The 20859-nt window shown below is 35.3% G+C and overlaps 4 protein-coding genes across 4 annotated transcripts; 2 read left to right on the plus strand and 2 right to left on the minus strand.

Moving 5' to 3' along the window:
• Nucleotides 1-1456: 1456 nt before the first annotated feature.
• Nucleotides 1457-3033, minus strand: 16R (14-3-3-like protein 16R-like). Its single transcript, NM_001288133.1, is given in 4 exon segments — nucleotides 1457-1819; nucleotides 1918-2034; nucleotides 2253-2375; nucleotides 2470-3033. Coding segments are annotated over 4 exon segments (777 nt in total). The 5' UTR covers nucleotides 2950-3033; the 3' UTR covers nucleotides 1457-1762.
• Nucleotides 3034-5578: 2545 nt separating this feature from the next.
• On the minus strand, nucleotides 5579-6418 carry RSI1 (prohibitin-3, mitochondrial-like). Its single transcript, NM_001288687.1, is given in 1 exon segment — nucleotides 5579-6418. A coding segment is annotated over 1 exon segment (840 nt).
• A 4602-nt stretch (nucleotides 6419-11020) lies between these two features.
• Nucleotides 11021-13021, plus strand: LOC102588916 (54S ribosomal protein L37, mitochondrial-like). Its single transcript, XM_006353148.2, has 2 exons — nucleotides 11021-11074; nucleotides 12422-13021. The coding sequence occupies exon 2, from the start codon at nucleotides 12433-12435 to the stop codon at nucleotides 12826-12828; it is 396 nt and encodes a 131-aa protein (XP_006353210.1). The 5' UTR covers nucleotides 11021-11074; nucleotides 12422-12432; the 3' UTR covers nucleotides 12829-13021.
• A 2225-nt stretch (nucleotides 13022-15246) lies between these two features.
• Nucleotides 15247-20858, plus strand: LOC102589676 (lanC-like protein GCL1). The gene is made up of 5 exons (XM_006353149.2): nucleotides 15247-15456; nucleotides 16334-16524; nucleotides 18080-18191; nucleotides 19267-19737; nucleotides 20303-20858. The coding sequence occupies exons 1-5, from the start codon at nucleotides 15298-15300 to the stop codon at nucleotides 20642-20644; spliced, it is 1275 nt and encodes a 424-aa protein (XP_006353211.1). The 5' UTR covers nucleotides 15247-15297; the 3' UTR covers nucleotides 20645-20858.
• Nucleotide 20859: the final 1 nt, after the last annotated feature.

The raw sequence follows: 20859 nt of genomic DNA on the forward strand, positions 1-20859 counted from the left end.
TGATTTAATACCCCAATACTATATTGCCAACAACATATCTAGTGTAACCTTACCTCTATCTCACGAAGATAGAGGGATTGTTTTCGATAGACTCTCAGCTCAGCACTACGATGCCAAATTGGAAAATGAATCCAATTGATTTCACCAATAAACAACAACCAACATTTAGATCATGCACCTCATAAGGACCAAGAGTTCAAAGGCAGCAATAGGGTAAAGTGCCAATTAAATTTAACTAGAGAAAAGTGCCTCCATAAATCCAACTGTAAAGTTTGAAAAAAGCAGAGCAAAAAGTGTCTAGTGCCAACTATACTCATTAAGAAGAATGCTTTTAAAGCACAGCAGTTGAGGTAATGAATGGGTACCAGGCAATATTATTGCCTTTTTACAGTCAAGGTTTGAACAAGTGATATTGAAAAGAGGAACAGACAAAACTAATGATTATGACTAAAGAAAGGGCCTTATCCAAATCTGAGTAATTTATACTATAGCTTCTTCACCAAGGAGCAATATCTAAAGGCTAAAGCACTAGATAGGTTTCAAATTTCAAACCAAGACATCATAAGAGAATCGACAAGAAAGTAGACAGCTAGTTAATGATATGAATGAGTTACCCCACCCCTTCTAAAAATTTAATACAATCAAAAGAAAAGAGTAGGTCCCTCCTTGTGAGAAAAATGAACAAAGTGAGTGGTACCTTGCTGGCATAATTAAAAGTGAGTAATATTTAGTAGGACAGACACTTTATGACCAAGTCAATTGCCATAGGCAAGTCATTTTCAGATGGGACAAACAAAAGCAGGGAGGACTCTTGTTTACTACTCCTCCCGTCTAAAAATACTTGGTTATTTTCCCTTCTCGAAACTCAAACTATATACTTCACGACCAATATAAACATAGCAACTTATAGTACTAACCGATAGTTTTATAATATCCCAATTTTAAGATATTAACCTAAATCCAGTTTAACTCGCAAGGAGGGAAACATGACAAGTATTTTGGAATGGAGAGAGTACAACAAACAAACATTAAACAACCCAGAAACAGAGCAGAGCGTTTTTCACAAGGGTTGTTACGTAAATATAATGCTTAGCTTAGTTATCATACCTACCTAAACATTAAAGAAAGATGAAAGTTTGAGGTCAATGTTCAGATGCAAGAGTAGAAATGAGTTTCTAAGGAACTTCAAGCTTGACCAAATGCCTAGTTTGGCACAAAGTCTTTGAACATATATCCATGTAAATATGAAATGGAGAAGTTGATAAACTTCAATCTTGACCAAATGCCTAGTTTGGCACAAAGTTTTTGAACATATATCTATGTAAATATGAAATGGAGAAGCTCATAAACTTCAATCTTGACCCACCCAATGCCTAGTTTGGCACACAGTTTTTGAACATATATCCATGTAAATATGAAATGGAGAAGCTCAGAAACTTCAATCTAGACACAATGCTTAGTCACAAAGTTTTTGAATTTATATCCATGTAATATGAAATGGAGAAGCTAACAAATTTGTGGATTAAAAGGTAGATCCAACTACCCAATAAGTCATTCCTTTGAGAAAAAGGAAATAATCCGAATACAAGAGAAATCAACATAGAAACAAACAAGAACAACAATTAACAAGAAACGGTTGATTTTAGGTATTACAAATCACAAGATCTAGAACTAACAAAGAGCTGAATTCGGACAAATGAAAAAGAAGTTACAACATAGCATATTTCAATCCTAAAGAAATTTCACCAGTTTTTACTGCTGCTCATTCATTATTATCTGGTTTAGGTGCAGCTTCTTTGATCTCATCAGTTCCATCATCCTGAACAAGAATAAAGCAAGATGCAAAGATCAATAAAATTGTTCTACAAATGAAACAAGAAAAAAACGTATTAACAATAGAAAGAAATATATATGTACCTGCATATCAGAGGTCCATAGAGTGAGGTTATCACGAAGAAGCTGCATGATCAGAGTGCTATCCTTGTAGGACTCTTCGCCCAATGTGTCCAACTCCGCAATTGCCTCATCAAAGGCCTTTCATATGATCAAATCAACAATATAAATCATTATTTAATAAGATCAACTATTATTATATCAAATGCAACTGATTCAATTTCATCAGTGTATCAAATAGTACTAATTACAACTAATTATGGTAACATTCATTAGGATAACTCGGCATATTCATGTAATTAGCAGCTATTCCTACTATAATCAAAGGCATTGTGATAAGAAGTTAATGAAACACATACCTGTTTGGCGAGATTACAGGCACGATCAGGAGAATTCAAAATCTCGTAGTAAAACACAGAGAAATTGAGAGCAAGTCCCAATCGGATTGGATGTGTAGGAGCAAGCTCGGCATTAGCAATATCCTGAAAGCACGAGATCAAACATGACAATTAAGCAAATATTTTCTCCAGAATTCGAATAATTTGTTTATCAATAAGCAAAAATGAAAACTCTAACCTGAGCAGCTTTGTAAGCCGAGAGAGTATTCTCAGCAGCTTCTTTTCGCTCAGCACTAGTCTTAAACTCAGCCAAATAACGATGATAATCTCCCTTCATTTTCAAGTAAAACACCTTAGAGTCACCGGTAGCAGCAGAGCCAATGAGCTTAGAATCAAGCAGCTTAAGAATTCCATTACAGATCGAGGTAAGTTCAGACTCGATCCTAGATCTGTATTCCTTAATGGAAGCAACATGATCTTCGTTACCACGGCTCTCCTCTTTCTGCTCAATGGAGGAAATGATCCTCCATGAAGCTCTCCGTGCTCCGATCACATTCTTATACGCGACGGAGAGGAGGTTTCGTTCTTCAACGGTTAACTCCTCTGCACCATCGGCGGCAGCGACAACTTTCTCCATGAACTCTACCATCTCCTCGTAACGCTCAGCTTGCTCGGCGAGCTTCGCCATGTACACGTTTTCCTCGCGTGGCGACGCCATTGATATTAGAGAGAGAAAGTGAGAGTTTTTCGTTTTTCTAGAGAGAGAAAGTGAGAGCGGTTTTTAGAATTCTCTTCCTTTCTCCTACAATTTGATTTTTGTGCGTGCGAAATGGGTAGTGGGCTGTTTCCTTTATAGATTGGTTATTTAGGTGGGCCTAGTAGTGGTCCAATAAGACACAGCAATTTCTTTGCACTTTTCAAACTACTTTTCTTTTTCCTTTAATAATTGTTCCTTCCGTAGGAATATTTTTTTTTTTCCGAAAACAATCTCTCTCCACCCTTCTCCGTAAGATAGGGTAAGAGTCTTACCGTAAGACTAAGTCCAAATGTTCATTTGTTGAATACAAAGATTAAGAGAGTCACGGGAGAAAAATATTTGAACTAGATGACATCAACATGAAATAACTAAGAAATTGCATATAAAAAGTGGTCTTCAAATTTTGACCTCGGTTATTTATTGCCTATCAAGCATAAGTTCCAATTGTAATGTGTTCAGTGAAATGATTGAAAATCATGAGGTCTCTGCTACAAATTTTAGTGGAGATAAAACACACTATATTGAAGTATCCCAAATATCGCCTCATGAGCAAACTTAATTCATATTTGATGGACAACAAATGTCATTTTCTAAATGGTTTCTCGAGGAGAAACAACTTTTGACAAGTTTTTAAACTATGCTTCAATTGTTTTAATCGTTACAATATGTACGATCATTTACAAATTGAATAGAAAAAACCAATAGACCTTTCCAAATCTCTTATGTGTAAAAATAGAGATCCGATTCTCTCTTTCAATCCCTAGTTTCTTGATGGAGGGCCTATTCAAAAAATTTCATTATGACATTGTTATAAGAACAAATCTGCAAATACCATTGGTGCAAAACGCTACAATGTGCTGGAACTAGAAACACAACTCATGAGATCCTCACTTGAGGTGCTCTTACCGCTAGACCAAAGTCAATCTATGGTCATCGGAGACGCCATAAATATCAAACTATGGCTCTGCCTTGAGAATCCAGGTCTCTGGTATGTGAATCACCAATGTAGTGATTACTACTACCAAGATTAAACAACAATTGCTCCAAATTGTAATAGCAATTATAAACACCCAAACTGATATAGAAGAAGTTGAACTAACGATTAAAGATAACAAAGGTATCTAACAACCACAGTATCACTGAAGTTGCATTAGCAGTAAGACTAAGTAGAAAGCTGATCTTTGAACTGAATCTTATGCCAGTGATTCCAGAATGCACCTCAGACAAGTGCATAGCGTAGTGTAAGAACATCGCGCTGACCCCTTTGATTAATAAACAAAAGAAACGGGCATAACTTAACCTGTTTCTGTAAAAGAGCTAAAGCTACTGATGTAGAAAGGCATCAACACGGAATATGACCTAGCCGAAAAAGCTAAAATGAACAATATCATGGATGATATTAACTATATTTCATCCCTAGCCGAAGCTTCATCATCCCAAAGCCATTACCTTCATAGTCAGTAGAGCAAAGGAAGGTAAACCGCTTATGCAAAGATCCGAATCATTGCAAAGCTAAATGAGCTAGTAGTTATAGCAAGTAAAACATATAAAAGCTATCAGTCTATCGCAAAACAAATGAGTCACTTCCCCAGACTGTACCATGATTTCGTGCATCCTAATTCCCATGCTAGCCATTACGATGGTCTTAGTAACACATGATCTAGCCTACTTAACCAAAGTTGATCAATATGACAACGATTAATAACCAATTATTTACTCACACCTTCGTATTACAATATTCTCTCACACTGTTATAGATCATCCCATTCATTCTCATTCTACAAGGAAAAAGAATGGCAATTCTTCCCTAAAGGCCTTAAAGATTTGACTATGAAGCTCTTAGTTACATCGGCATTTAGACTCCTTCCTTGACAGTGCCCTAGCTCCAATCTTAAACAAGATGAATACATTAAGCTGGCCTTCCTCAGACTGTCTAACCTATAAACATTGCAGTTCTACTTTATCGGAAACTTGGCTATATCCAACACTACCATTTAAGCTAAAAATCCAAACAAGCTTTATCTATCAATATGTAAAAGCACCGAGCCACCAAGTTACTTACTCGACAGAAGTAGTAGAGCTGGGGATACATCAAAAGAAACAAAGACATCTAAAATTTTAAGCTTTCCCAAAATAAAACTTATCAAATAAAACCTCAGAATCAGAACAAAAACGAAAGTTATCCAAACATTACGATACAATTGATGAAACAAAAGGCACAATTCGGCAGCTTTTCTGAACTCATCAAAAGATACAACCTCAGAATCTGAACTCAAACGAAAATTATCCAAACATTACCATACAATTAATGAAACAAAAGGCACAATTTGGCAGCTTTTCCGAACTTATCAAAAGATAAAACCTGAGAATCTGAACTCAAACGAAGATTATCCAAACATTACCATACAAGGCACAATTTGGCAGCTTTCCGAAAGAGAAATGTCCTTAATTTATTCCTCCTGATTCTCTAACTTTATATTCCATTGTTTCTTGATCCCATTCAGCATATTTCATAGTAACTATTGAAGCAAATTAAATAGTACATGATCATTTTCAAAAAACACTCAACATAGTAAACCTAATTACCTACTCAACGTGTGGGGCTGAGAGCGAGAAGCATGTTGCCTTGCTTAGGCAAGTAAGCCACATTGGGAGTCTTAGCCAAGGTTGAAGCAACCTCCCTCGACGCCTCGATTCTCCTGAGCTCAATCAACCCCATTCCAGCAGCTGCAGTAGCATCCGAAATCAACTTAGCTGACTCACTTTCTCCTTCAGCTCTAATAATAGCTGCTCTCCTCTCTTGCTCAGCCTTCATCACCACAAACTTAGACCGCTCTGCTTCCTGCTGAGCTACCTGCTTCTGCTCCACAGCCTTAGAGAACTCCGCACCATACGACAAGTGCGTAATCGCCACATCATCAAGCACAATATTGAAATCCTTAGCACGACGGATCAAACTCTCACGAACTAAAGCTGAGACTTGTGGACGCTCAGTGAGCAACTGATCAGCGTTGAATTGAGCTACGACGGCTTTCATTACCTCGTTACCGATCGACGGGAGAACCTTCTCGTCATACTCGAGACCTAGGTTTTTGAAAATATAGGGAAGACGTGAAACTTCTGGGCGTGAGAGGACACGGAGGGTGAGGTGGACCATCTGGAGATCCTTCGTGCCGGAGACGGAGGAGAATGTGTGGGGCCTAGTACGGATATCAAAGATGAAAGGCTTTTGAAGCCATGGGACGAGGAAATGAGTACCTTCGCCGACGGTATCATCGATGACTCCTCGAAATCGGTCGAAGAGGACGGCGCGTTGACCACCGTCGACGGTGTAGAGGGAGGAGTTGAGAACGGTGGCGCCGATACCGAGACCGAAGGCGGCGCGTGCAATGTTCGTGAGGAATGATACTGCTGCTTGGTTGCTACCCATTTTTTTGCTTTCACAGAAAGTTTGGGTTTTTGGAAACTGGAGGAATGATGTAGAGGGTTTTTGATGAGAAGCCCTGAAACCCTAACTAATAAAACGGGTATGACCCGGAACAAATGGGTCAGAGGATATAGAGCGGACATGACAAAATCCGTAACTTATCAAGTATATGACCTTAAATAGATTCAAGATAAGGGTAGAAGATTAGTAGATAATCGAAAGTCATTCAGTTTTCTTGATCAATATTGCAATTATTACTCTCTTACAATCTTATTCTTTGATTTTACTATCATATGTTGGTTCTTCTAATTCGATTACGGTATCTCTTCTTCTTTATTTTCACATGGCATCTTTATTACTATGTTTCCTTCTCATACTTGTTTTTAGTATACTCTACTTGAGTCGAGAGTCTACTAGACTCTCTATCTTCACAAGGTAAGGGGTGAGACTACATATATACCACCTTTTCAAACCCTACTTATGATATTATTGTTGTTATATACCTTAACTTCAACTATGCTTGATTTAGCATGATTCGTTAGAAATGTTGTCCTATTTTTGTGAAAAAATTTGTGAATGTCAAACGAAAACACTCATCGATACTACTAGACCATTAAGGAAAAATTGTATGATATAGCAAATTATTAATTCAAATAAATGTTATAGTCATAGTTTAAAGCATGATAGTAAAAAAATATGATAACAAAATTGCAAGATACTAAGCAAACAAAGAAACATAATAACAAAAAGATAATAACACATATTTAAAAAACACAACCTACACGATTACTTGATCGGTTCACTTGTATTTGTTCAATAAACTAAAAACTCATGCCTACTTCAAAAAAATAAGAAAAAATTTATCATTTAATTTCTAATTTATTTTTGTTATTACCTACCATAGTAGTTTTCAAAATATTCAAATTTATCATATTCAAATGTTAATAGGATAGAATTCTAATTTTTAAAAGGGGTGTTAAATCAAATACTGAACAATAAAAATGAACAGAGCAAATTACATAATTACACTTAATTATAGAAATGTTAATGTTGATTAAGTTTATTCTTTTCCCAATTACATAGTTAAACTTAATTATAGAAATGTTAATGTTGATTAAGTTTATTCTTTTCCCAATTACATAGTTAAACTTAATTATAGAAATGTTAATGTTGATTAAGTTTATTCTTTTCCCAATTACATAGTTAAACTTAATTATAGAAATGTTAATGTTGATTAAGTTTATTCTTTTCCCAATTACATAGTTAAACTTAATTATAGAAATGTTAATGTTGATTAAGTTTATTCTTTTCCCAATTACATAGTTAAACTTAATTATAGAAATGTTAATGTTGATTAAGTTTATTCTTTTCCCAATTACATAGTTAAACTTAATTATAGAAATGTTAATGTTGATTAAGTTTATTCTTTTCCCAATTACATAGTTAAACTTAATTATAGAAATGTTAATGTTGATTAAGTTTATTCTTTTCCCAAAATGCCATCAATAGAGTATGGATGTATTGAACCAATCAAAAGCTGTAGATTACCATAGAAGGCTCTTTGCTTAAAAAACCCTCTGCCTATATAAACCCTACCAACACTGTAATTTGATTCACTTCTAGCTCTCCTCCGCCTTCCCCTTCACTTCCCCCACCACCCACCCTCGTTTTTTCGCCTTCTCCGGTTCCGTCCCTATCTGGGTAAGCTACTTTTCGACTTTTCTTGATTTGATTCAGTTCTGTTTTGATGATTATGTAGTAAAAATTTGATCTTTTTCTTTTTTATTGTGTTTTTTTTTGGGAATTTGTATGTGGGGTTTGAAGGGTTTGATTGATTACTGCGATTCTTGATTGTGTTGCTCATTTCTGTGTTTTTGTTGATATGTTAAACTGGTTTAGTTTTCTTCCTTATATGGCGTTATTGTTGAAATGTGTATTTAGGTTTTTTGTTTTTGGTTCTACTTGTTGATCACTGTGATTGTAATTTAGGAAATTGATTCTGTTCTCCTTTGATTGCAATTTAGTCAAAATTTGATCTTTTTCCTTAATATTGTGTTTTGTTTTTGAAATTTGTATGTGGGGTTTGAGGGTTTGATTGATAACTGCATTTCTTTATTGTTTTGCCCGTTTCTGTGTTTCTGTTGTTGCATTTGAACTGGTTTTATTGTTGAAATCTGTATTTAGGGGTTTTTGATTCTACTGGTTGATTACGGTGATGGTAATTTAGTCAATTGTTATAGTAAAAACTGTTGGGCTCCCATGAACCTTTAGTTACACTGTGGATCCGTCAGTGACTCGGAACCATTGATTGTTAGGATAACCAGAACGACTCACTAACTGACTTAGAACTTGTGGTGGTTCAAACAGGAGTGCTGAAAACTCACAATACTATTATAAAAACTCAAGAATAGGTACTCATAAGATATGAATTTTTTATAATAATATTGTGAGTTTTCAGCACTCCTGTTTGAACCACCATAGGTTCTAAGTCAGTTAGTGAGTCGTTCTGGTTATCCTAACAATCAATGGTTCCGAGTCACTGACGGATCCACAGTGTAACTAAAGGTTCATGGGAGCCCAACAGTTTTTACTATAACAATTGACTAAATTACCATCACCGTAATCAACCAGTAGAATCAAAAACCCCTAAATACAGATTTCAACAATAAAACCAGTTCAAATGCAACAACAGAAACACAGAAACGGGCAAAACAATAAAGAAATGCAGTTATCAATCAAACCCTCAAACCCCACATACAAATTTCAAAAACAAAACACAATATTAAGGAAAAAGATCAAATTTTGACTAAATTGCAATCAAAGGAGAACAGAATCAATTTCCTAAATTACAATCACAGTGATCAACAAGTAGAACCAAAAACAAAAAAACTTTTACCAAGACTTCGTATATGTATTAAAATATCTATAATATTTGAACGTGAACCTAAATGTTGTTGTATATTAACCTGGCCCCAGGAATACATAAACTTCAAAGCTTGGATTATCCTCTAATATGTCCTTAGGAATTCATAAACTTCAAATCTTGGATCAGCCTCTAACTCCCAATTGGCAAACATCTAAATATCCAGGCATTTAGCAATAATTTAAGGTACCCATTAACTTATATCAATCCATCCAAACAGGACCTTCTTTCATGTTTAGAGAACTTGATAGTTAGTGTTATATTTAACAACTAGATACCGTGCGTGATATGCGTCTTTTGTGTGCAAAATTTAGCTTAGGTTATTCTTTGAAAGTGGGGCTTAATATGTTTCTATGTAGTGGGGTGGTTAGTGGGTATTTAGGAAGATATATGTAACTGGCTTCAAAACTTAATGACACCGAGCTCCGAGCTCTCCTTGTATTATTAGAGTAATTATTCAGCTACAAAGATTATTAGTTACTATATTTTATTGATGGGTATCCAATAGGGGTGTCCGTACTTTCATTTTGCTCATTTGGGGTACTTCGAAGAATCTAAATTAAGTACCTATACATGTCTTTTGACACGGTAAATGTCCTTGTATATAGGTAGTTACTGGAGTGTAATTGGACAGTATCTCCAGTTCTTTAAGGGATAAATGTGCCATAGTATAATATCATCCTATTTCCATTACTCAATTAAGTTAAATAGGATATTGCATCTGAATGTAATAATTTACTGGATAATGCCTCTAGTTTGCTCTTCATAGACTTGATTTTCGGAGAACCAGAAATATTTGGATCATATTTTGAAGAGTAAGTAATCCTTATGTGCCAATGTCAATTAAAAACCTGGTTCATCTATCAATTGCTTCTCAATTAAGGGAATATATTGTGCAAGTGAATTTATTTCCTGAATTTTGAACCTATTTGCTACATGATACTTTAAATTCACATGTGGTTCCTCTGTGAAGAGCTCATTGGATCTGGTGTCAATGCCAACAACTATAGAAACACAATTTTTCAGTTCTGGAAACTTTAAGAAAAAGGGATGTGTATGAATTGATCCAAGACTAGATGCCGTTAAAGTGAGTTCTGTATGATTATTTTGTCTTTGTGTTTTTCCTATTATTTTGGAAATGACTCGGTAGCATACAAAAACATATACATACAAAAGAGAAGATAGTGGAGACACAGAAAGGAAGTTGGTGTTGCAGTGACTCTCTCATTAAGACTGGATCTTGCAAACGATGTTCCTCCTAGAAATCTATAGCATATATCTTTCTTATATATGCATTTTTTATTTTCTAATTAACTTACTTCAATATAAGAAAAGATTATCCTTATTTTCTAATTATCTTGCTTCATGAAGTCTAAGCTTAAGGTCTTGTTGACTACTATATTCCTCTCTGTTCAAAATATGCCCCTCCCTTTTTGCTTTTCTTTTTTCTTCTATACAAACAAATATCAAGCTCTTGTCATCAATGCAGTACTAAATCTCTCAGATGCTCGGTCTTCGTATGTTTATGCTGTAGTTCAGCAAGAGAGATGGAGTTGCTACTATTATTTGGTGTTCAGTTTGCAACGACTTTTATGGTGTAATATCTTATTACGCATAAGTTTGTGATGATGGAAGCTTCTCAAGTTGAAGATTGAATTTAACTGATAATTCTTTTTTTGAAGATCGAGTTCCAGCAGGAAAATCTTACTGTTTGTTAACACTGGGTAACAGAAAAGGTGGTCTGGAAGTATGCCTAATATTTTCTTGAAAAATGCAGCCCCTGATTTGTATTATTGTTGTTGAGTATTTTAACTGATAACTTTCCATCGCTATTATTTGGAAGGATTAAGTTTTAGTTAAGTTGGTACATGTTTACTGGTTGTCCAATACAAGTGTTTTGGTCTTGTTAGATATTTGTGTTATTGAAAACTTCTAATAGTAGGGAACCTAACCTTCAAATATTGGATTGAGATGGGTTTAAATGGAGCATAAATGTGAGAATTCCATAATCGAGCCTAACTAGACGGGGATTGAGGCGTATTTATTCTATTCTCATGAGATTCCAAGTGGGGTGTTTACTTCAGCTTTTACTTTTCCCTCTCTTCTTTATGTAGGTGAAGATATAAACACGAGAACAGAAGATCTTTGCAAGCAAATAGAACCTAAGGTTACTCTGAGATGTTTGTTGTTGTTGTTGTTGTCGTCATCGTTGTACTCTTACATTTGGTCCAATATATGCTAAGAGTCTTTTAGGTTGTTAGAAATTTATATGTCAGTAACATGTGTAGAACTTCTCATGCTACAGAACTTAAATTTTCAAATGTTGGATTGAGACATGTTTAAATGGAGCGACATGAAAAGTGAGAACTCATATAGTCTAGCTCACCGAGATTAGAATTAAGGCATAGTTGTATTCTCAAGAAGGATTCCAAGTAGGGATTTTACTTTTCCCTCTCTTTTTGTGGTGAAAACATAAATATGAGAACTGAAAGATCTTTGCAACCAAACAGAACCTAAGGTTTCTGTGAAGAAAAACACTAGTGTTTTCATGGTCTTTGATACATGAGCAATTTACTCCTAACAGCTCTTTCAGTCAAGGTCCTCATGAAGGCCTTAGGCTACAACTAGTGCATTTAGTGCAACAGTGTATATAGTCTTTATGGTCAAGAAATTGCTTAGCACTATGAACTAAATCTGGACATTGTTGAGTATTAGAATTTAGATTAGGTAAAGTTTTCCGTGGAAGACACTGAGGATTTTGTAGGAGCAAGCAAGGACTAGCAGTGTCTTGAGAGGTCTACTGTGCTTATTATTGTATATTCTTTCTCTGTACTGACTCAGATATATTTAAATATCAATACATTCCTCTGGCTGTGTTTTTGGTTGCATTAAACTGTTAAGTGGTCAATCTTGTCAGTGTTTTGGCCCCTTCTAGCATGCAAGCGTTCTCTTGAGCTATTATTGAGTTTGTTTTTGTCCTTCCCTATTCATTAGGGCATTTTGTTGAATTTGACAAATGTTGAGTTAGTAACGCTGCACAAGAAATTACGTTTTGACATGATTTATACTGGTTGATGCTGCAGGGGCAAGGATTATGGCATTAACTTACATCAGATCATTGAGAAACGTTAACTTTCATGAGGTTATTCAAATAGGAGGCTGCAGAACATTTGCTGTTGGGGGTGGTAAAAAGAAGGGTGGAAAAGGTGGTGCAGCTGGAGATGGTCCTAAGGCATCAACAATTAGCAAGGAAGTCAAGGCCAGTACAGTAGTCGGGGCAAATATTCTCAAGGATGGAGCTGATCCAAAAGTGTTGCCCGACTCAGACTACCCTGATTGGCTGTGGCACCTGCTGGATAAACGCTCGGCACTTAGTGAACTGAGAAGGAAAAATCTCGAGTCTCTCCCTTACGATGACCTCAAACGTTTTGTCAAGCTGGATACCCGAGCTCGGATCAAGGAAAACAACTCTGTTAGGGCCAAGAACTGAAATTTCTGCCAGAAGTGGTATGTGTTCTGGAGAATATTTTTACCTGGAACTATAATTTGTTCTGTTGTGATAGAATACATTATTTAGAATTTAGCAGCAGTTTTTTATCTGCTTTACGCTTGATTTCCTTAAGTTCCTGTTACTATTTTGAACATGATTGAGCTCTTGGTTAACAGAATTTCAATATTTTTTATCGTCCGCTCACTTTTACTTGTCATGTTTTGATTTACGATTTACGATTCAATTTGACTAATCTTCGGAGATAAATTGAATTAGATTAATTCATTATTTAGAATTTTGATATTTGAAAGCTATATGAAAAATATTATAAGTTGCAATCCTTCTCATATTAATATGATAACAAATATCTTAAATTATTGGTCATAGTCTATACCCTTTGATTCTCGAGAAGCTAAATGTGAGAAGTAGGTTTTATAAGAATAGACACAACTTTTAAGAATATAATATAGATATATTTTAAGGTAAAGATATAAGAACAAACTTTATGTCGATACAACAAGGTTTTGATAAGAACAGACTTATGTCGATACCAACAAGGCTCTGATGGAATAGTAGGTATTTTTTCATGTTTAATTAAAAATTTCAAAATTGAATTATGTGTATGTCGATATAAATTTAGATTTAATCGGACTCAATGTGAATACCAAACGAGTGTGAAAATAAAAGAAAAACTTTATGCCCAGTTGTGTGAATTACCAACTTAGTTCTTTTGTTAACCTAATACAAAATTTTCAAATTATAATGATATATTAAGATAAAAAGAAACACGTTGAGATTATTGATAAAGCTTAGCCATAGTTAGAATAAATAATTATGATAAATTGCAGTAAACTAATGACGTTTGATTTTGTAACTTTGTACCGTTCACACATAGAGAACCTTTTTGTATAAATTAATCCATATATAGTTAGGTCAAAAAATTCATGAGTAACAATATGGTAGGTACATAATTCTACCAACATGGATTGTGTAGTGCAGGAGACTGCTTTACTCTTAACTAGAGGTCTCGAACTCGAGCCCTGATATAGAAAAATTCATGTTGGAAGTGTCACCCTCGAATGGTGGTGCAGTGTTTGAACTGCTTCACCCTTAACTAGAGAATTCGGGTTCGAGCCTTGAATGTGGAAAAAATCATGTTGAAAGCGCTACCCTCAAATGAGTTCTACAGTGCGCGATTTGAATTTAGAAATTTAATCGAACTCTAACGTGAACTCCAGATATCAATAGGAAACCAAAAAAAGGTACATAATTCTAAATGCACCAATAACTCCTTTCAAAACACTTTGTTATATATTTATTATTATTCACAACTTCATCGTATATTTTCACCTTTAAATCATTATCCAAAATTATTATAAAAATATATAAATATCGTATTTTAGCTTTCCAATTTGATCACGTGAAATGCATGATGTATCCCCCATAAAAACATAATCCAAACAGAATCATTTTTTTGTTGCATTAATAGCCACAAAATAAAATATCCCACCCACCCATACTTTTCTCACATGCCTAATTTCAGAATTGTACCCTCAAATTCCCATTTACCAAATAGCCCCCCACAACTTTATCATATCCAATAGATCAATATATCGCTCTATCTTCACATGGTAGTGAATTTATGGTTATTTCGGCTGTGTTATCAGAAGCTCTAGAAAAGTCGAAATAGGAGGGCTTGATGGGCTTACTATTTAAATATTTTCAATAGTAATTCACTCTGCACTTGACTATCTAATATCGTGAGCACGATTATGAATAAGTATTTCTTTCCGATCTTTTCGTACTAGAAAAAAGACTTCTTAATGCTCCAATATTTTATTTTACTGTTAATAAAATGATTTATAATCATATAATCTATCACATAAATTGAGACGAATAAACGATCACGTTTAAAGTTTGTTTCTTATCCCATGAGGTTTCTCATTGATGTCACACAGGTGGCGTAGTGTCATCCTTACCTTCTATCTGACACTCACAAAGACGGTGCAGGAGTGGAGAAATAGAAATGGTAAAATTATATTATATATTTAAAATTAAAAAAAATTAAAATATTATTATTATAAAAATTGGTATAATACATAAATTGTCATGTATGATAGCACGTATAATAAATATGTCATTTGTTCAATTTTATATAAGTTTAAATGTCGACTTATACCCATTCGAAGTTAAAGTGCATAAACATCAGTTGAGGCCAAATTAAAGGGGACGTTTACTTAATTGATGGGACCCACTGCCAACTCTTCTACCTCTTAAACTCTCTCAATAATTTGATTACTCATTATTATCCCTCTGATAACGTGGCACGTGTCCACCGCATCACCGTGTACCCCTTTTATCTCCTACAATCGCATATATTCCGCTTTTCACCACTATAAAAAGGCATACACGTAGCAGAAAAAAATTTGAAGAACAATAATAACAATTTTCAGTTCCATTTTCAGAAATATGTCTTCTTCAGTAGTGCAATTAACTGCTTCACAGAAAAACAACAGTGATGATGGAAATGAACGGGTTGATTCTGATCAGCATCATCATCCTACGGCTCACAATGTCTCTCACACTTCTGAAACTTTTCTTCAAGCTGCAATCTCTCTCAAAGATCAGGTGAGTTATTATCAGTTGAGATTTGCTTGAAAATTGTAGTTGCTTGCTTATATGAATTGTATATTGATTTCGCATTAATCAAGCTTAGAAAAACGAGATTCAGTTGTGAATTTGTTGCTAAATAGAGTAATTAATAGAGTTTTTTGATAATTTGTTGCTAATGGATCAATTTTTTTTGTTGTATCAGTATAAGAAAAAACTAGATTCGGTAATTAATTGAATATTTTGGTAATTTGTTGCTCTTTTATCAAGTTTTGTAATAGAACTGCAAAAAAAAAACTAGATTTAGTTACGAATTTTGTAGCTAACTAGAGTAATTAGTAGGATTTTTTTATAATTTGTTGCGATCAAGTTTTTGTAATATATCCGTACAAGAGAAAACTGGATTCGGTTATGAATTTTGTTGTTAATGTGTTGCTAGATAGAGCAATTAATAGAGTATTTTTTTCTCGATAATTTGTTGCTAATCGAAGTATTTATAGTTTACTGGCAACTGTGTTTATTGATCATTTGAGCTAATTGTTGGTAAAATATACTGTAATAATGTGTTTGGGTTTGAGTTTGAGTTTGAGATCGGCAATCTTTTGCTACATTTATGTAGCGGGTTTTTTTTTCCTCAGCTATGAAAATTGAGAAATTCTAGTTTTCGTGAAAACTGAACTAAAATTAAGGAGATCGGAGACTTTCTCATTTTATTTTGCCGGAAAATCCGCCGGAAATTGTCATAGTACGGAGAAGTTCGTGAGAACTACTGTATATATCCATTTTCCTGTCGAAAAACGCCGGGAAATAGTTATTTTCCGGTGTAAATTTGCGTAGTGCGGGGCGATTTTGGCAACTGAATGCTGAATTTTGTGTGATTCTGTGATGAATTCAGGTAGTAGAAATGACATGGAAAGAAAACGGAAGGAGTGCCGGCAGCGTTACAGATCCGACGATGTATACAGGTTTGCTAGGGACGGCGTTTACCTGTTTGAGGTCGTACGAGGCCACCGGTGATCGGAAGGACTTGGAATTGTGCTCGGAGATAGTTGACGCGTGTGCCGACCTTGCACGCACAGTCACGAGGTTCTAATTTTTTTAAATCAACTTAATCCTAATACTCAATTGAATGAGTAATTAATTTGACTTAAGGACGTTCGTTTGTTGTTATGGAATAAAGAAATTTTAAAACTATACGACTACGTCAAGAGTTGGTGTAGGGCCGATTTATTCGAGAATATAATAGGGGAAGTGAACAGATACCCATTAAAGTTATGCCTTAGGTTGTATAAAAAAATGCACGTTTAATTACTCTGGAACAACTTTTGATATGCAGTGTCTAAAGCGAGTCTGGCTGAAATTCAAGCATTTCTAGCTAAAATTCCAACAAAAATGATTTATGAATAGTACTATGAAATGTATGGGAAGGCTGATTTCAGACTTATTAATGGTGACTAGATAGTGACAAAGCATGCTAGGAAATAATGTACTCTAATTCTTTGTTTTCTTAGCTTTATATTTTAGTGTGTTTCTCTGTGCTGGTCCAAACATGTATTAATGAAATGAGAAAGTGCTACTGCTTTCTTTGTCAAAAATTGAATTCTAACGACTGGTTCTTTGATGAGTAAAGTCTATTTTTGTGGTCACGGAGGAAAATTGTAAAAGAGAACAACTGGGTTAGATATAATTTTGTACAGACAAAAGAATCACATCTTGGATAATAGTATCATGCTAGCTTGGTCTTTGCAAGAACTGTCGCCGTCACTCCCTAGAACTTGAGAATCAGATGCCTTTTTGAAAGATATACCTTAAGATATCTCCAAAAGACACATGCTAAAATATTGAAGTATGAGATGTGTAACGTGGAGCAATCAAATCTACACCTTTGTGGAACTCTCCCTCCACCCCTCTACTGGTCGCGAAGTTTGAGAAGAAAGAAAAACGTTTTTAACTTGTGGTCTAAAATAAATCTGGATATTTGTGTGACTATTAAATGAGATGTGTAACGTGGAGCAATCAAATCTACACCTTTGTGGAACTCTCCTCACCCCTCTACTGGTCGCGAAGTTTGAGAAGAAAGAAAAACGTTTTTAACTTGTGGTCTAAAATAAATCTGGATATTTGTGTGACTATTAAATGAGATGTGTAACGTGGAGCAATCAAGTCTACACCTTTGTGGAACTCTCCCTCTGTCCCCCTCTCCATTCATGCTACTGGTTGCGAAGTTTAAGAAGAAAGAAAAACGTTTTGAACTTGTGGTCTAAAATAAATCTGGATATTTGTGTGACTATAAAATCATCTTATTAAAGATGAAATGGAAGAATGAAAGTTGATTTGTTTTTATTATATAGATAAGTCATTATTTTGCGACGAACTAAAATGAAAATTGTATCACATAAATTGGGACAAAGAAAATAGTATAGTACTTATAATAGAATACTGAACGATATGGTGCATGTATCATACGCGAGCTTGATCTTTTGATCTTTGGGAGCCGACTAGTGATTGAAATCGAATCTAGTTGTGAGTTTGGAGCCATGATTTTAGTGTGTAGAATTCATTTACTTTAAGTCTTTATTTTTGGGTCATTAAATATCTAATAGTTCAAATGTTTCTTATCTTTGTACTTTTTTGGGACCAGACATGTGACTTTTCTGTGTGGAAGAGGAGGGGTCTATGCTCTTGGTGCTGTTGCTGCCAACTATTGTGGGGACCAACACAAACGTGACTTGTATTTGAACCATTTCCTTGAGGTACCAAACACAATCCTATTATGATTTCGTCATTTTTCCTTCGATCGGTGTAAAGATAATTGAGCTTACCAAACATATTTTTTATGAAGTGCTTTTCTTAAAACATATCCATTTGGTATTAATTGACTTCATATGAGTTGCTTCACTAGATATGGGGAGACAGGAAGAGTAAATGGCATGTTACTGTAAATTTTGGGAAGCTAATGTTTAGGGGTGGCTCAACATAATTAGAGACCTAAAATCTAAATAAACTTTATCTGTATTTCTTTATTTTTCTTAACTTTTAGATGTAAATTATTACTTACTATCAGCAATAGATCATTTTTGCTCAACTTTGGGATGCCATGTTCATCAGAGAATGCTCTACGTCCTTTAGAAAGTTGGGACGATGTAGATGGGATATTTGGGACACTCCTGAAGGTTTCCCTTGCCATAGAGGGATAAACTGAAAATGACAATGTGAAGAGTTATAAATCTGTTGCACTGCAAACTTTATCCTAGTTGTGATGAATAATTTGTCAAGTAAACCTGAATGGTAGGAGAGACTTCTTTATTTATGTTTATTGGATTGGTAATTTCCAATTGGAGATGATTGGAATTAACATTGTCTGCTCGTAACTGGTTGTTCTCTGCAGCCATTCATTTTATTTTGAGAGGGGTTAGAAACTGTTAACTTAGAAGATCGTTTCATACAAATGACTTGCACTAGGTAAAGGCCAACATGACCAAATCATACTTGTAAAGGATTTCACAAATTCTAAGGATGGCATATAATGTATAATACTTGTTCTTGGTAATTGCTTAGGGAAAACATTTGACCTGGTGAGGAAGAAAATATTTTCTAGAGACATGCTTGTGTGGTTAGTTATATGCTTGCAAATCAAATGCACTGGAGAATCCTCAGCATTAGCACTGGTTTATTCTTCCATGTGGAACCACATAATGTAATGGTGATTGCTTCAGCATCTAATGCAAAAATATATCTCATTATGTTGTTGTCATTGCTTTAGCCTCTACATCATCTACGTCCAGATGCCTCTCCGCTACTGTAATCTGTCTTATTTATTACTTTCAGGTAGCACAAGAGAGAGCCCTTCCTGTTGGACCTGAAGATGGAGGCTTTGGAATGTCATATGACCTCCTTTATGGACGAGCTGGCTTCTTATGGGCAGCATTGTTTATCAGGAAGTACTTGGGAGTGGAGTCAGTACCAGATGATTATCTTATGCCTGTGGTTGAAGCAATACTAGCAGGAGGGAGAGCAGGGGCATCTGATAACCCCGCATGCCCTCTGATGTATAGATGGCACGGGACAAGGTATTGGGGTGCAGCTCACGGCCTTGCTGGTATTCTGCACGTATTACTTCATTTTCCTCTCTCTCAAGAAGATATTGAAGATGTTAAGGAAACCTTAAGGTACATGATGAGCAATAGGTTTCCCCACAGTGGTAATTATCCTGTCAGTGAAGGGAATCCAAGAGACAAGCTGGTACAATGGTCCCATGGTGCCACAGGCATTACCATTACTATGTGCAAAGTATCTGAGGTTAGTACCTGTTAGATTGAGGCAATGAGCTTTTTCTAGTTATACTTATACCCCGTACTTATAATCAGTGACATATTCAAAGAAAATAAGAATTAACTACAAAAATGTTAAGCATTTCCTGTGTTCAATCTGGGATTTTCTGAACTTCTCCAAACCAATATTGGGTTTCTATTAAGGTTCTTATTTGAAAAGTTGGAGAAGCATCCCGTCTCTTGGGCTGCTCGAGCCAGGGATAGAGGTGGATGGATGCAAAGGGGTCTTAATTAAATTTCCTTGTAAGAAAATTATGCTGTGGACAATATGTGTACATATATCTGTTAAATTCCTTGCATAAAGGGCAGAGTGAGCCATATGAAGGTGATTAAAATTGTTTTAGGTTGCAAGTTTGAATTTTAGGCGTGGTACTCTTGCATTTTTCTGAATCCTCTTGCTAGAATTTCTGATTCTACTACTATGACCGGGAAAAGGAGAACAAGAAAGAGTATCATATTGTTACAATTTAGTGAACAAAGTAGTGAAGAATGAGGATGAACAATGACTTATATTTTTTTTTCTTCTGCCGCAGGTACTATCAGATGATAGGGAGTTTCGTGGTGCTGCAATAGAAGGTGGAGAGGTAGTGTGGAAAAGTGGGTTGGTCGAGAGAGTGGGACTTGCGGATGGTGCATCTGGAAATGCTTACGCGTTCCTTTCCCTGTATCGGCTAACTGGGGAGAGTATATACGAAGAAAGAGCAAAAGCTTTTGCAAGCTGCTTGTATCAAAATGCAAGAACGATCATGAACGAAAGGCATCACAATGAAGCAGATCATTCCTACTCCCTTTTCCAAGGATTAGGTGGTGTTGCTTGTTTCTTGTTCGACTTACTTGCACCGAAGAATTCCAGGTTCCCAGGCTATGAACTTTGAACTGATCTTGTTTTGAGTTTAGAGAGTTTGGCTAACATAAGGGGAAAAAAGAAGGCAAAGTAGTAATTTCATACTGCAAGTTTATATAAGGTCAATCAAAAGGGTGGAAAGTGGAGTAATACTCTCTTGATTCCTGGTGTGACAAAATACTAGTACGCTATTCAAACACGAATCTTGTATATATTTGATGTTTATGTACCACTTTTTTAAGATCT

The sequence above is a fragment of the Solanum tuberosum genome, unplaced genomic scaffold (genome assembly GCF_000226075.1).
Source record: "Solanum tuberosum cultivar DM 1-3 516 R44 unplaced genomic scaffold, SolTub_3.0 scf00152, whole genome shotgun sequence".
Taxonomy (NCBI): domain Eukaryota; kingdom Viridiplantae; phylum Streptophyta; class Magnoliopsida; order Solanales; family Solanaceae; genus Solanum; species Solanum tuberosum.

Excerpts from the sequence above, each read along its gene's own strand:
- LOC102588916 (XM_006353148.2), top strand. The coding sequence starts at position 12,433 with ATGGCATTAACTTACATCAGATCATTGAGAAACGTTAACTTTCATGAG.
- LOC102589676 (XM_006353149.2), top strand. The coding sequence starts at position 15,298 with ATGTCTTCTTCAGTAGTGCAATTAACTGCTTCACAGAAAAACAACAGT. Across the intron at positions 15,457-16,333 it reads CAATCTCTCTCAAAGATCAG|GTAGTAGAAATGACATGGAA; the intron begins GTGAGTTATTAT and ends TGATGAATTCAG. Across the intron at positions 16,525-18,079 it reads CTTGCACGCACAGTCACGAG|ACATGTGACTTTTCTGTGTG; the intron begins GTTCTAATTTTT and ends TTTTGGGACCAG.